At 40.4% G+C, this 17,394-nt stretch overlaps 1 protein-coding gene across 1 annotated transcript in view; it reads right to left on the bottom strand.

Annotated features, from left to right (window-relative positions):
* AIG1 (androgen induced 1) overlaps positions 1–16,196 on the bottom strand; it is a 390,941-nt gene extending 374,745 nt beyond the window's left edge. The window contains exons 1-2 of the mRNA XM_042782043.1: positions 16,152–16,196; positions 15,808–15,978 (exon numbers count right to left, since the gene is read on the bottom strand). Coding sequence (XP_042637977.1) covers positions 15,808–15,978; positions 16,152–16,196 — 216 coding nt within the window. The remainder of the gene's footprint in view (positions 1–15,807; positions 15,979–16,151) is intronic.
* Positions 16,197–17,394: the final 1,198 nt, after the last annotated feature.

The following is a 17,394-nucleotide window of genomic DNA, read 5'->3' as shown; positions in this document are numbered from 1 at the left end:
CCTTCCTTCTGAGGAGTGGCTGGTGGGTTTGACCCGCCAGCCTTCTGGTTAGCAGTCAAATGCCTTAGGCACTATGCCACCAGAGCTCTTATCTTACTTAAAAAGTCATATTTTAGTAAGAATTATTTAAAATATTCAATTAAAAATAAATATTTTGTGAAATCAGTGTTCCTTTACCAAATATACCCACCCACTGCTATTGAATTGCTTCTGATTCACAGTGCCCTGATAGGACAGAGTAGAACTCCCCCATAGGGCTTCCAAGGCTGTAGTTTTTATGGAAGCACCTTTGTGCCACATCTTTCTCCTGTGGAGTAGCTGGTAGGTTTGAACCACTGACCTTTTGGTTAGTAGCCAAGCCCTTTACCCTTTGTGCCACCAGGGCTCCTCATCAAATACAACTGATTGCCAATCAGCCAGAGACTTCTGAATGTATTTGTAGTATAGGCTTCTATTTCAGTAGTTTTTCCTGTATTTACTTTGGTGACATTTTTTTGTGAACTACACTGAAGAGGCTTTCTTTTAGTAGGGTTTCCCCAGTGAAGAGTATTGGCAGGAGACTGGACTGAGGAAGTACAGGAAAGTTGGAGTATGTGTTTTGTCTACTCTCTTCCTGAGAGGTCACTGCTTGTTGGATGGGCACCAAAGGTCACCACTCCAGGCCTAGGACTGGGAACCTGCCCATTACTAACCCACAAGCTTTGCACTATATCTTGTGGTTTCTCTACACCCTGCCCACACCCTTGCAATTAGTTCCCTTCACTAAACACATTCAAATTACTTAATCTGAAGTGTGCAATGTCTGTTTCCTACCAGGACCTAGGCTGATACAGAAATGATTTGCTCTGGCACAGAACATTCCTTAGTATTTTAGAAGGGGGTATTTTGCCATTTTATATGCATTCTTAACGTTCATGGGTATTTTTTAAAGTAGCAAGAATGTGTAAGTATAATTACAAAGAAAAAGATGTGAAATGTTATAAAAATATACTTTGCTCAAACCTCTAGGTTGACTTTTAAAATTGTATCTAGTAAATCACTTACAACTAAGCTAAAGTACAATGTTAATGTCAGATGAATGCAATGCCCACTTAGACTCATGACTACTGTACATCAAAAACCATTCATGCTCTCTTCAGTCATGTTAATTCTAACCTATTTAGGATGTTCTATGCACATGAAGATATATGTTTGGCTCAAGTATTTATGAGCCCAAACCAAATGTGCCTAAAAACCACTGGATTTTATAAACAGAACATTAAGAGCAGCTAGCCATTAAATTTGGCGATAGATGAAGAAAGGTTGCAGTTGATCTGCTGGACAGGAAACTGTGAGGCTTATGCTTCTTGAGTGATGATTTGCATAATTTTTCTATTCATAGTCTTGGCAGGAATACAGCAAAATCAGTACTCTAAATGTTGGAGGGAGTGTAAACTGATTTAACATTAAGATATTCACTTAAAGACTTTAGTATGGCAAATCACTTCCAAGTATTTCTCCTCCGAACATTATCACAGATGTGTGTAAAGATTTATGAATTCATACGTGCACTAAAACACTCAATGTAACATGTGCTCTTAGTTACCGAGTGCTGCTATAACAGAAACACCCCAAGTGGAGGGCTTAATAAACAGAAGTTTATTTTCTCACCATTTACGAGGCTGCAAGCCTTAATTCAGGGTCCTGATCTTATGTAACATCTGTGGGCCTAGGGTTACTTCGAAATCTCCATGTGTTTTGGCATCAACGTTCCCCTGGTCTAGAAGGTTCTTAGTGCAGGGACCCCATGTCCAAGGATATGCTCAACTCCTGGCTCTTCTTCCTTGGTAGTAGTCATGTCCCTCTCCTCTCTTCATGTCTCTCTCTAGTACCTCTTGTAAGACAAGAGGTGTAACTCAATTAAGTGTGTGACTTGAGTAAGGATGTATCTTGAGTACTTGAGTAAGAGTGGTAAATGGAGTAAGGGAAGGACTTGAGTCACATTCTCTTGTAAAACTTTTACTCAAGATATAATCCACTCTAATCCTGCCTGATTAACATATAGAGGTTAGGATTTATAACACATCACAAAATGGAGGATAATTACTTCTGATCAAAAATGGAGGACAGCCACATAATACTGGGAATCATGGCTAGCCAAGTGACACATCCATGACACATGGATGAGAAAGAAAACATGTTATGCTGTGAAAATAAAGAAAGAAAAGAAAAGAAAGAATACATGTTGTTGTTGTTGTTGTTGTTGTTAGGTGCCATCAAGTTGGCTCTGCCTCACAGCAACCCTATATACATCAGAACAAAACACTGCCCGGTCCTGAACTATCCTCATAATCATTGTTGTGTTTGAGCCCACTATGGCAACCACTGTATCAATCAATTTCGTTGAGGGTTTTCCTCTTTTTTGAAGACACTTTCTACTTTACTCAGCATGATGTCCTTCTCCAGGGACTGGTCCCTCCTGATCACATGTCCAAAGTACATGAGATGAAATCTTGCCATCCTTGAGTCTAAGGAGCATTTTGGTTGCCCTTCTTTCAAGACAGATTTGTTTATTCTTCTGGAAGTCCAGGATATATTCAATATTCTTCACCACTATTGTAATTCAAAGACATGATTTATTCTTCAGTCTTCCTTATTCATTGTCCAGCTTTTGCATACATATGAGGCAACTGAAAATACCATGGCTTGGGTCATGTGCACATTAGTCACTGAAGTGACATCTTTGCTTTTTAACACTTCAAAGAGATCTTTAGAAGCAGATTTGCCCGATTTAAAAATTTGATTTCTTGAGTGCTACCATGGACACTGATTGTGGATCCAGGTAAAACAAAATCCTTGACAAATTCAATTTTTCTCCATTTATCATGATCTTGCTTATTGGTCCAGTTGTGAGGATTTCTGTTTTCCGCATGCTGAATGTGGTCCATACTGAAGGCTATAGTGTTTCATCTTTATGAGAAGTGATTAAAGTCCTCTTTGCTTTCAATGAGCAAGGTTGTGTTGTCTACATTCACAGGTTGTGAATGAGTCTTCCTCCAACCTAGATGTTGTGTTCTTCTTCATATAGTCTAGCTTCTTGCATTATTTGCTAAGTATACAGATTCAATAAGTAAGGTATAGGGATACAACCATGACACACACCTTTCCTGATTTTAAACTGCACAGTATCCCATTTTTCCATTTGAATGACTGCCTCGTGGTCTATGTACAGGTTCCACATGAGCACAATAAGTGTTTTGGAATTCTCATGCTTCACAATGTTATCCATATTTTTTTTATGATCTACACAGTCAAATCCCTTTGCATAGTCCATAAAGCACAGTTAAATGTCTTTCTTGTATTCTCTGCTTTCAGCCAAGATCCTTCTGACATCAATAATGATATCCCTCCTTCTATGTCCTTCTGAATATGGCTTGAATTTCTGAAAGTTCCCTGTGAATGTACTACTATGGCCGTATTTGAATTATCTTGCAAAATTTTACTTGGATATAATATTAATGATATTTTTCCATAATTTTATTGCATCATTTTTCCTGAAAGGAGCACTAGTATGGATGCTACTTAAAACAGCACCAATAAATAGGAAATAGTTAAGTATAAAGCTAACAAAATATGTACAGGTGCTATATAAACTACAAAGCACTGATGAATAAAACCAAAGATCTAAATAACTGGAAAGATACATCATGCTGGTGGGTTGTAGCTATCAAAAGTCATAGACTTGTACACCAAAAATGAATTCAGATGTATGTGAATTTGAAAATAAATTTATATATGACTGCTAACCCACCAGCCACTCCTCAGAAGGAAGATGGGGCAATCTACTTCTGTAGTGATACTGCCTTGGAAACCCAAGGAGGGGTTGCTATGAGTCAGGTCCGACTCAACGGCACATAACAATAATAACAACAACCTGGATTAAACCCAGAAGTCCTTGGGTAGTGCAAGAATTAAGCAGTAGGCTCCTGACCAAAAGGCTGGCAGTTTGAACACACTCAGATGCACCTTGGAATAAGACCCGGAGATCTACTTCTGAAAGGCCACAGACATGAAAGCCCTTTGGAGCACAGTTCTACTCCATAACAGATGGGGTTGCCACGAGGCAGATTCAACCTCATGGCAGCTGGTCATAGGTATGGATTAGTTTTGTTTCTTAAAAGTATACATTAACTCAACAGGCAAATACCAGAATGCTAATACTGGTATCTCTGAACGAATTTATTATTCTCTGTAGTTTAAATATAATTTTTTTAATTAATATCTTTTTTTTTTCTGAAATCTGACTACATCTATGCATGCACACATGCATTTAAGTAGTCTGTGTGTTTCTGTTTCTGTATGTATATATGTGAAGTACTGAAACAAATCCTTTCCTGAAGAACTAAAATTCTAAATGCAAGAAAAATTATGGAGAATTCAGAGACAATATATTTTCTTCCCCATGATTTCCGAATTTTACAAATGTTCTACAATAATTATGTATTGCTTTTGAAATCATACTTTTTAAAAAGCAGCCTTTACAGGTCTCAATATAAGTCAGCATGAAGGGGCAGGAACAGTCTAGAATTCCATGCTTCTGAGTTGAAGTATAATAATGAACACATCCCAATCTTCCCACTTTGCACATTCAAGCAATGCCTCTGGTTATGCTTGATTAGCCTATTTTGAGCAAGCTTATCAAAGGTACATCTCATATCTTACTCCACTTAACTATAGATCGGACCAAGGGGTCAGACTCTCCCCTAAAGAAAGCTCTGTTCTCACATACTCTTGTACACCGCAGGTGAGAAATGGGCCCTTTAACTGTCTAGCCACAGGCTGCACAAGACAAAGCTATCTTGTTATGGAATCTGAGGCAGTATGATTAGTCCAGGCACTCTTGGATCCCAGAAACATCTGATTCAATATGGAAAATTGTACTATTGTTCATGCTTACCAGAAACATGTGACATTTCAGGGGAACACAAAGAAACAAATGAAAACCCTAAATGCACCTACCAATTTTACTAAATGTTATACCAGACGCGGGAGAATGCAAGGACGGGAAAAGAAGTGACCTCAACTAGTGGTCAGATGACTTTCTGTAATTTCAATAACATTTGCAACTAGGAAAGGGAATGGATGATTATATCTTCAGCTATTTCCCCCACTCTGACAAAACCAGCACCCTATTTGATTTCTGATCCAAAAGAAATACTTTCAAAGAAGGCAAAGAGGAATCTATGCAAAGTATTACACTCACAATTCTTCTTCCAGTTTAGGAAAAAGCATTATTTTTTCATCCTTCAAGTTTATGTGCATATTTTAGGGCCAAGGCTAACTCTACAAAGAAAATATGCTTGGTTTTACCCTCTCTGCAGAATATCCAAAACAAAACAATTTTTTAATGCATTTTATTGAAATACAATTTATGTACGGTGAAATACACAAAACTAAAGTGACATGGGTCAAGGCATTTTTTTTTTTTTTTTTTTTTTTTTGCAGTGTTCCCTTCCCTCTCCTCTCACCCCTGTTGTTGTTGTTGTTGTTATGTGCTGTCTAATTGGATCCAACTCATAGCGACCGCCTCCTTCGGTTTCCGAGGCAGTATCACTATGGAAGTAGATTGCCCCATCTTCCTTCCAAGGAGTGGCTGGTGGGTTTGAACCGCCAGCCTTCTGGTTAGCAGTCAAGTGCCTTAGGCACTATGCTACCAGAGCTCCCCTCTCACCCCTAGCAACCAACAACGAAAGTTTCCCTCCATATATAAACCTTTCCTTGACCCTCCACAACAACAAACTAATACTATATTTGTCTTTTTGTGATTGACTTATTGACTCAGCATAATGTCCTCTAAATTCATCCATATTATGCAGTGTTTTGCAGACTCTACATTATTCATTATACATTATGAGTCGGAAACGACTCGACGGCACTTAACAACAACAACAACATTATTCTTTAGTGATGCATAGCATTGCAGTATGTGTATGTACCATAGTTTGGTCATCCTCTCTTCCGCAGATGGGCACATAGGTTGTTTCCATCTTTTTGCTATTGTAAATAGTGCTGTGATGAACATGAGCATGCGTGTATCTGTTCCTGTCCTGGCTCTCACCTCTCTAGGATATATGCTTAGTAATGGGATTTCTGGATCAAATGGTCTATCTCCAATTCCAGCTTTCTAAGGAATCACCATATTGCTTTCCACAGTGGTTGTGTCACTGCACAGTCCCACTAACAGTGTATGAGAGTTCCAATGTCTCCACATACTAGACAGCATCTGTTATTTTCTGTCTCATTGAACCTTGCCATCAGTGCTGGGGTGAGATGGTATCTCATTGTTGTTTTGATTCGCATCTCTCTGATGGCCAATGATTGTGAGCATCTCTTCATGTACTAGCTGGGCACCTGAATATTCTCCTTGGTGAAGTGTCTATTCATGTCTTTTGCCCATTTTTCAATTGGATTGTTAATTCCTTTGGTGTTGAGGTGTTGGAGTTTTCTATAAATCTTAGAGATAAGTCTCTTGCCAGGTATGTAATTATCAGCAAATATGAATTTGTTGCTGTCATTTTTGTTATGTGCTTTTTCATGGTGTCGATTTCTTTGTTCCATATAATTTTCTATGTTGAACTTGTTTTGTTTATGAATCGTGTTATCACTTCCTTTTTTGCTATTGTTTTAGTATTTGCTAAATATTTTGGCTGGTCCTCTTTTTTATTTTGATGTGAAGGTTTATCATTTTTCTTTGCAGTTACCCGGTGTTTCATAGTTTTCTTCCCAAGTTTAGAACAGTCCATTCTATCTTGTAGTTGTCCTGACACCCCTATCATCTAGAAGTTCTGTAACTACACAGTTTTTTCCCCTCTTTTTGGTTTGCAGTTGTCCTCATTTGTCAATCGATGTCTCTGGTTCCCTGTTTACAATCTTGTAGGCTTATTTACTTTGGATACTTCCATAGCTGGGTTGGTTTCTGGATTATATCATCATGTGTGTTAATGGTCAGTTGTTATTAGCTATTGTTGCTTCTCTGTCCAAAGGACTCCCTTTAGCATCTCTTGTAAGTTTGGTATGGTTTTAACAAATTCCCTTAATTTCTGCTTATCTGGAAATGTCCTAATTTCACCATCATATTTGAGGGACAGTTTTGCTGAGTGCATAATTCTTGGTTGGAAATTTTTCTCTTTCTGGGTTTTATATATACTATCTCATTGTCTTCTCACCCTCATGGTTTCTGCCAAGAAATCCAAGCTTAGTCTTATTGGCTGCCCCTTGTAGGTAACTTTTTGTTTTCTCCATGCTGCTCTCATGATTCTGTCTTTGTCTTTAGTTTTGGTGAGTTTGATGATGATGTCTTAGTGATTTTCTTTTGGGGTCTATCCTGTTTGGGGTTCATTGGACTTCCTGAATGGATATATTCTCATCTTTTATCATATCATCATATCAGGAAAGTTCTTTTCCAAGAAATCTTGGACAATTTTCTCAGTGGTGTTATTTTTCTCTTCCTGTTCTGGAATTCCAATGACACATAGGTTATTCCGTTTGATGGTATCCCACGTGAACCTTAGGCTTTCTTCATTTTGTTTTGATCTTTTTTCTGATGACCCCTTTCCAAAGAAGTACTCAGGTATTTGTCTTCAATCTCATTAATTCTGTCTTCCATTGCATCAATTCTACTCTTTTGCCCTTTCAATGTGTTATCTATTTCTGACAATTTAGTATTAATCTTCTGGATTTCTATCTGCAGATTTAGAATCATTTCTAATTTTTCATGTATTTTGTCATTTTGTTCTTGTATTCTCTTCCAAAATTATTCTAGGGTTTTGTCTATGTTTTCCTTGATCTGTCTCTCAATCCTTTGAAAATACCTAAATATGATTCTTTTGAATTCCTTATCAGGGAGTTCCAATGCTGTGTCTTCCTCAGGGATGTGTTTTGGGTCTGTATCCTGGTCCCTTGTTTCTCATGCTTTATCTGGCTCCTTTGTGTGGACTGTGATGCTCTGTTGTCTCTGAGACATTGTGATGTTTTTGTGTTTATATTTTATTGGTGAATGTTTGTTGGAGTGACTTCCCCACAATTTTTGTTTTCTTTATTTTATTTGTATGTTATCTATGCAAGCAGGGTACTGTGCTCCTCTATTCACTAGTTGACAGCACTTATACACTCACCACCTGTCTCCTTTCCTGTTGTCAGCCTCTTATATGTCCCTGCTGACCTTGGCAAACAGAACCTATTCTTAGGTCCCTGAAATCCAAACGAGAATGTTATAACTTTAATATCCAAAATGGCCACCTCTTGTAAACATTCAAAATGGCTGTGCCCTCGGTCATTTTATATATCTAAAATGGCTTTCGTGTGTAAATAATCAAAATGGCTGTGCCCTCTGGACAGCAGAAAGTCAACAGCTCACATTGTCTCCCTCCTTGCTGTTTCCCTTCCTAGTCATAGGCCACCAGCACAGTTGTCCCTGCAGCCCTGGTGACCAGGGCTGATCTTGTGAATTCTCAAGTCCTAACCCCACTTGGAAATATTCAAGCTGTTGGTCCTGTCAGAGTATCTGACTGTCTGCAGCTCCGACCATCTCTGTACTCACTGTTTTCATTCAGGATTTTCCACTAGCTGGTGCCTAATCCACTTCTGTATAGCTCCTTTCAAAGCTCAGAGCTCCAGGATTATCTTCTGTATCTCTGTCAATTGGTTTTTCTTTTCTTTGTTGAAGAGGATCTGTGTCAATTATCTGCCTATTCCTCCATCTTACCAGAAGTCCAAAACAAAACAATTAAAAAAACAACTAATTTTGTTCACTCAGTATTCAATGAGCTATTGGCCTTCACAGGGCCCTCTGAAGTTTAGACCAGCAAAACTAAGTACTTTAGTTACACTTATTAAAAAAAAAAAAAAAAAAAAACCCACTGCCATAGAGTCAATTCCGACTCACAGCGCCCCTATGGGACAGAGTAGAACTGCCCTATAGGGTTTCCAAGGCTGTAAATCTCCACAAGCATACTGCCTTATCTTTCTCCCATGGGGCGGCTGGTGGGTCTGGACTACCCACCTTTTGGTTTGCAGTGGAATACCTTAACTGCTATGTCACCAGAGCTCTAGTTACATACAGGCATATAGAATCTCTTCTGAAGATGTTTTTCTTCCTTCTTAAAATTAGCCCATGAGCTAGAGTCATAGATTTATTATTAAGTACATAAATAAATATAAGGAAAACTCAAATGGGAAGTTTAGTGTATTTAGGCAGCTTATTCTGCCTCTATACATTTATTGTTATTAAAATTATTTGTAATTATAATTTTTTTAAAAAAGGCAAAACTTCTTGGCAAATACGTATCCTCCACATGTATACTTGACCACTGCCTGCTCTTTGAGCAGCCCAAGCCTTTCCACATCTAAGCCCTTATCTATTCTGTTCCTCTGTGATTTTCCTAACCTCTTTTGCAATATGGATTTAAATAACAAAAACGTACTGAATTATATTTCCTTAAAGCACATCAAAAATGCCTCTACCCAGTCAAAATAGAAGAATGTGCCTTTGGCTATAATAAGATCATGATATAAGAAACATCCAGTATAAGAATATTTCTGTATGTTCTCCTAAAAATAATAGTTAAAAGTATTATTGACCATGTTACCCAGTGTCCTTTATCTGAGGCTCTGAGTGATAAATAGCCTTGAATGGTCAGTGCCGAGGGGAAAAGCAAAGCAAAACATACAAGCTATTTTTCCTGACAAACGGTTATGCTTCCTTTATTGACACCCTAGGAACAAGAATTCAAGAATCAAACTTGAATTCTTTTTTACCTTGGGTGCCCTGAAGACAAGCTAAATTGGTTAACTCACTTGCAATAACTAACCCATCTCTGGTATCTGATACACATTTTTCTTTCTAATTTTTATTTAAAGTTGTAATTTTACAGCAGGTTTTGAAGTACATCACAGTGAAAGTCGTCCAAACTATGTTTGTAAGTTGGCAGAACTAGCATGAGACTGTGTCTACAAACTATTTTATGTCAAATTGTAAAATAAAAATGGTGTGGCATTTTGCAAACTGGAATACGCTTAGGAATCACCCATGCATCCTGTTAGAAAGTAGACTCAGCTCTGGAGAAGAACCATGGGTTCCACCTTTGTAACAAGCTAACCTTTCTCCCAACTAATGCTGATCCTGCTGGAGCTCGGCAACTCCACACTTTGAGTAGCCAGGGCCCAAACAATAACACTCTGCCCATGTATAAATGGAAAGCCAGTGAAAGACTAACAAGTATGATGCAGGTCTGAGAGATGATACTTCTCACGACGGCAAGTACGACAAGCTAATGCATGTGGGTAAGCAGATTTCTTTTTCAATCTTTAAAAATCAAGAAGTTTTAAAAACCCAATAGCAATGGTAATTTGTTTTTTAATAACAGATGTCCAGTTTGTGTCTTGCAAAAAAGCTGATTGTGATGCATTTGTTAACTATTCTACCAAACACATCTGAATAAAATTCTGGTTGGTGTATACATACATCTCACACATACAACCAAGCACTTAACCTCTGGTTGAGGTACACACACACCAACACACAGGCATACAACCAAGCTGGTTGATGTATATATTCACACATATACATACATACATATGCAGCCAATCACTTAACCTCTGGTTGATGATATATATAATATACACATACATATATACGGGAGCTCTGGTAGCATAGGGGCTAAGGCACTTGACTGCTCACCAGATGGTTGGCGGTTCAAACCCATCAGCCACTCCTCGGAAGGAAGGTTGGGCAATCCTACTTCCGTAGTGATACTGCCTCGGAAACCCAAGGAGGGGTCGCTATGAGTCAGGGCTGACTCGATGGCACATAACAACAACAACAACAACATACATATATACACATATACACACACACACACATACATACACACATGTATGCCAAGCACTTAACCACTAGATCACCATGGTTCTCTACATATATCCTTTATGTGAAATGTTTTGGGAAGAGAGAGAACAAGAAAAGAATACTGATTGCAAATTTGGAGAAGAGGAAGTTTCCACTTATTCAAACATTTACTCAACACTTATTATACAACAGGCACCACTTTAAAGCTTCAAAATAATTTTTCTTTTAAATTATTTATGCTGGTTCCAATTCTTCATTCTTATCTTTGTGGGCAATTATTCTGTAACTTAGAGAGCTATCCTTTAGTTGTTTCATAAATAAGTGAATGGAATGACTCTGCATCATTGGAAATAATTCATCAGCCATGATACTGGGCAAGGAAATGTTTCAACATCAAGTGGATTAAATTTTCTTTCCTTAAAGTGTACTTCCAATTTAGAGTATTCCTTCCCCTGGCCCTTCATGTTGCATAATAATAGTTTTTTAAATAATTCACAGTAAAGATGTAGGTTTTCCAATGTTACTTTGTCTTTATAGATGCTTATACTGCCCGTTGCCACATGTGGGTGTCTCCACCACATAGTTTCATGGATGAAACAGGTAAAAACCTGTATCTTGGTTAAAGATTAAATTAGCCAGTTACTTAACATACAAAAATGACGAGTTGAATCTCTGCATTTATCTGACACAAACACAACAACAGGCGCACAGTAACAGTTATCCACCCCCTTGGTCCAGATGCTTCAAAGCCAAGTGTACTGGTTTTCTACTGTTGCTGTAACAAATTGCCACAAACTCAGAAGACTAGCCTATGCAAATTTTTATCTTCTAGCTCTAGTAGTCAGAGGTCTACAATGGTTCACTCTGGGCTGAAATAAAGGTGTTGGTAGGGTTCCATTCCTTTTTGGAGGCTCTAGGGGAGACTCTGTTTCCTTGCCCTTTCCAGCTTCTTGAAGGTGCCTGCATTCTGGCTTATGACCCCCTACTTCCATCTTCAAAGCCAGCAGTGTTCCATCTGTGTTTTCTTCCATAGTCATATCTTCCTCTGACCGACTCTTCTCTTTTGCTTCTTTTCTCCACATTTAAGGACCCTTGTGATTACACTGGACTCTCTCAAGTAATCTAAGGATAATCTCAGTATTTTAAAGTCAATCTGAATTCACTCTGCAACCTTAGTTCTCCTTCATCATCTGGCCTAATGTATTCACAGGCTCCAGGGATTACAACATGGACATCTTTGATGCTGTCCACTACATCAAGGCAATGTTCCATTTCTACTTACTAACTTGAATTTTCCTGAAGCACCTTAGTTCTCCTATAGTTTTTCAGTACTAGGAAAAGAAATTCTTAGGGAATAAGTAATATAAGATTTCTTGTATCTGCATTTCAGTTTTTAATCATGAGCTCTGATTTAATAGTAGCGTAATTCCTAAGGCACTTGACTACTAACCAAAAGGCTGACAGTTCAAACCCACCAGCCACTCCTCGGAAGGGAGGTTGGGCAATTTACTTCTGTAGTGATACCACCTCGGAAACCCAAGGAGAGGGCGCTATGAGTTGGGTCCGACTCAATGGCACATAACAACAAGTCATACCCAAAAGGAGATATGAATGCCTACTGCCACATAGCCATCTACTCCTGGACACATGCAGCCTGTGATTCCCAATTTACATTTTAGTAAACTGGTGCTATATAGTTGAAGACTTTACAAACTGAATCAGACTATGGCCACTGGGATAATATCCTGACTCTGCAATCCAAGTTGGGTAGAAAGTGGGCAAGAAGGCCTCCACATAGAACTTTTGAGAATCAAAACTTTCTTCCAAAATTACTCCCATGATCTGAGATGATCATTAAAATTTCCCAAGGCACTAGTTAATAAAGTTTATTCCATTTTTAAAACATAAAAGAAAAAAAAATGAAAAGTGAAAAAAACAAATTAGAGTAGCTGAGGAATGTTCCCAAGGACAGACAGGCTGGTTGTTTTCACAGCTGTACAAGGCTTACCTGCTAAAGACTCTAAATCTCTAATAACAAAAAGAATAACTCTTTGCAAGAATGTTTTTGTGAACATATTTTAGACACCCCTTCTCACATGAACTCTTGGTAAATGATTATTTTCAATCAGGAGCTACAGAGAGTAAAATGTTTGAATGATTGGCTGAAGACTATACAAACTGAATCTAAATATGAAAAAAAGTGAAAATTTCAAAATTGAATTTATAGTCTGAATTCCTGAATAGAAAAACTAGATATTTATAGTGATTCATGTTATTCAAAAGTCCAACCATCTAATGTTAATATATAAAGTGTACAACAGCATATCAAACTGCCTCTACTACAGTTTCATGTCACACAAAGGTCAGGAGAAGTATATTGTTTTTCACAAGCCTTGTTTTCTGTTTGTTTTAACACACACCAAGCAATGCCAAGTGAGAAGCAGTCATCTATCTTGGATTAACACTCTCAATTTCTAACCCTCTCACCTGCTGATCCCTCCCTCTGCTACCCCCCTCCAAAAAGCATCAAATAAATGCAAGAGCATCTAATGTCAGGGCATCTCTGAGCACCGTTCCGAGCTCCTGCAGCTGACAGAGTCTCCAGCACTGTTCCAGTTCAGCACTCCTGGGCAGCACCCAAATGGGTCAGCTCTGAGTGAGATCCGAATCCAGAATGGGCTAGGGCAGTGGGACTAAAGGAGTTTTGCTCACTTTGAATCATTCTGACTCATAGCAACACTGTGGCACAGAGGAGAACTGCCCTATAGGGTTTCCAAGGCTGTAAAATTTACGGAAGCAGACTGCCACATGTTTCTTCTGTGGAACAGCTGTAGGGTTTGAACCGCTAACCTTTCAGTGAGCAGCTTAGTGCTTAACTGTTGCATTCCCAAGGTTCCATTTTGCTCACATACCCCTAAAGAACTCTGAAGATCCCTGCTTGTATTTTTAAATTAACATCTAAACATCTTTGCTCTAAGTTTTAACACTTGAAAAAGGGACATCATTCCTGGCACTCCAGATGTTGTGTAACACAACGAACACAACCACTGACGTGGAGTCAGATCTGACTCATAGAGACCCCCTCCCTGGGTTTCCAAGGTGGTATCAATATGGAAGTAGATTACTCAACCTTCCTTTTGAGGAGTGGCTGGTGGGTTTGAACTGCCAGCCTTCTGGTTAGCAGTCAAGTGCCTTAGGCACTATGTCACCAGAGCTCCTAGATGTTGTATATGTGCTTTATATACGTGCTTATCAGAACTTCAGGGCTACAGAATTAGTTCATTCAGTCTACAGAAGATGTCTGCTACATAACTTAACTGGCAAAGCCAATTCTCATTGACATACCAATCAACCCAGTAAGACTTTCTGTCAAAACAAGTCTGATTTGGTTTTTCAGTTAAATATCAAGATATTCTTGGTGACAACCATCTATCTTCTCAATGCTAAAAGGAATAGATAAATACAGCAGAGTCGTGCTATATGCTTGTCAACTGGATGAATGAGAGGAGGAAAGGAGAACTGGCAGACATCAGGCATGTTCAGAGGCAGATCAGTTTCAGAAAGAGTTGGAAGCTGAGGATCTGAAAATTGATACTCTTGAAAGGCTCCCTGCCCTGGGAATTCTTGTGTACCCTAGGGCTGTGCACACAGTTTGAAGACTGCTGGGGAAAAGAATTCAAAGCCACTGCTGAAAATTATCTAAAAGGATGCAAATAGAAAGTGTCATTTCTAATCAAAAAGCCTCTGACGGCATTTCTTTAAGATATTTTAGACCTCAGAAATAACTTAAAATAGGTATCAAGTTCTCATCATGGAGAGTTAATGGAATACTAACAATGAGAGATTATTATTTCACTTGTGGTGCCAACCTTGTGTATTATCTTGGAGAGACAGTTCTGGCATCCCAGGACTTGGGTCTACTTTTCTCTAGATGAGTTGTTAGAACCAGTTGCTTTTGTTTTATCTGTCTGCACCTATCTGAATGTGGGTGGTTCCAACCCACCAGCTGCTGGGGGGGGGGGATGAAGCAGAGGAGGAAACCCTGTGGGGCAATTCTTTTCTCTTATAGGATCCCTACGAGTTAGGACTGGCTGGATGGCAGTGAGTTTGGTTTCGTTTGGCCCATACTTGATCATCTTTAGTGCGTTTCTGACCCAGTCTAAATTAGTCACTTATCATTCTGAAGTTCTGGCATTCACCCTATGTCATCTTTGAACCTTAGACCCATCTTCTGATTCTCTCTGAGGGCCCTTACAGTGTCAGAGTAGATAAGCTTTAAAACAAATCAAAGCAAAAGAACCTGCCATTGTCAAGACTGTAATTTTGGGCTAATAGAGGAGCTGCTTATGCAAACGATTGCAAACTTTTACATGGAAAGAGAGGGAAGAGTGCACAGTCACACTGGAAATGCAATTTGAAAGTGACTCTCTTTTAATGTTTCTCTCCCGTAGGAGTGGTTTGATCCCTTCAGGCTGAAACTCCAAGTACACGGACAATACCCAGTGTCCTGCAGTTGCAGCAGCTTCATCCCACGGTGGGTACCCTGGATAGCACCTTGGGGTGGAGTGGGGGGGGGGGCGCGAGGTTCCAAGGCCACTCATCATCAAGGTCGTCTGATCCTTTTGTTAGTTGAGAATCTTCCCGCAACTTAGAGCAGGTCTGTGTTCCCTTCCAAATAACCCACCACCTGGCTGCGCCCCGCCTCTGCTTGTCTCCCACCTACTAGGTAATGTTGGGTGTTCAGAAGATGATGTTCAGGCGGCAGCCAGGCCTTTATGCGCAATCACTGGGCTAGAGGTGTTGACAGGAGTGGATGCTGAAGGAGCGTGTAAGTGCGCACGTGCAAGCACGCACACCCCACGAACACACACAGGCGCCGAGGGTGTGAGGGTGTGCAGGGGGAGGGGAAGGGACGGCCTTACCAGATCAATGAAAGTCAGGAATTTCCAGCTCCCTCCGTAGGTCTGATGTGAGGGCATTTCGATGGCCTTGTAGTTGCACAAGATAGAGCAATAGGACAGCAGGATAGCCACCCGCAGCACCTGGCAGGGGACAAGCGCCATGTTCGCGGAAGGCCGAGGCTGGCTCCGCGGCTAGGAGGGAGCGCCAGCAAACGGCGCGCTGGCGGGCCGCGGGGACAGCCTGGCGCGGGAGGACGCAGGGCGGGGGCTGCGGCGGGGCGCGCGCCCGGCGGCACTGGAGCTTTCGCGAGCTCCCGGCGACCTGCGCGGGCGGGGCAGGGGTTTGTGGGTGCTCCGGAGGCCGCAGCAGGGAGGCGGCGTGGCGTCACCTCTGTCGTCATCTTCGTCATTCTGTTCCTGCGTTCCTGAGCCTCGGGAGACCTGGCCAGACGCGCCCCCTAGGCGTCCCAGGAATGGTTGGGCGGCTTTGGAGGGCTCCGTGGCTCCGGAGTCTGCGTGGAACGCCCGGGAGGGAGCGAGACGGTGGCCTGGGGGCGAGAGGGCGCGAGGCTTGAGGACTGGAAACCTGGGCTGAAGGAGGGCACTCAACATCGACAAACCTTCCAGCCCAAGGGAATAGGGGCAAAGATCTCTATTGGTAGCTGCTGTTGGCCAAGTCTGGTGTCCGTGGGAGAGGGACCTGGTGGGCTTGTGAACGTGGAGTGTAAAGTCGCACAAGGATAGCCTTCCACTGACTTGCGTTAGTTTGGACCCAGTGGGCTTTCGGTGTTGTCTGACGATTGTTAATTACTATGAAACTCATAAATGCTACTCTCTCTGGGTTGGCTACCCTCCCCTTCTTGACAGTGTAGACATACACTGTGAACTTTGGGCAAGAGCTCTATACATGAAAAGTTATAAAGAAAGGGATTCAGATAGCTGTTTCTATTGCAAGATTGCATTCACCTTAAAAACGGGTCATTGTGAGTGTGAATGCAAAACCCAGTGTGTATAATTCAATGCTCATCTCTTTGAGGGTTAAATTGTTTTTGCCCTTTCACTTATTTATTCTTTTTTTCTACACAATAGTATCAGGGCTCAGTGGAAGGAAAACATAAACTGATTCCCTCTGCCTTCCAGGAAGTGTTGTCACACTAAAATTGCATCAGTCTGTGGGCAGCGTTTTGGGTTTGTTTTTTTTTTTTTGAATCATGATCACATTTCAGACAACCAGATGCAAGGTCAGATTGTGGAAAGACAACATAGGTATTTCCTGTGGATCATTTAAAACAGGTGTCATCTCCAAATAGTCTCTGAGTCAGAGGATGTGGAGTGTGAAGTGGCAAGGAAAACATAGTTTTCAAGGTAAAGAGAAAGCAGCAAATGAAGAATATCACCAAGGAACATAATGCTGAGTGAAATAAGTCACTCACAGAAGGACAAATACTGTATTAGTTCATTATTGTAAAAAGTCAGGGAAAGGCTTATATATGGAAGGAAACTTTCTTTGTTGGTTACCAGGGGTGGGAGGGGAAGGGAGATAAAAATGAAAAAAATCACCAAGGAAAAGGAAAACACAGGTGCACAAGAGGTACAGACAGAATTGGT

This window comes from Orycteropus afer, unplaced genomic scaffold, assembly GCF_000298275.1.
Source record: "Orycteropus afer afer isolate SDZICR_OR568_19922 unplaced genomic scaffold, OryAfe1.0 scaffold00226, whole genome shotgun sequence".
Classification (NCBI taxonomy): Eukaryota; Metazoa; Chordata; class Mammalia; order Tubulidentata; family Orycteropodidae; genus Orycteropus; species Orycteropus afer.
This window is presented reverse-complemented; position numbering and strand designations above follow the sequence as displayed.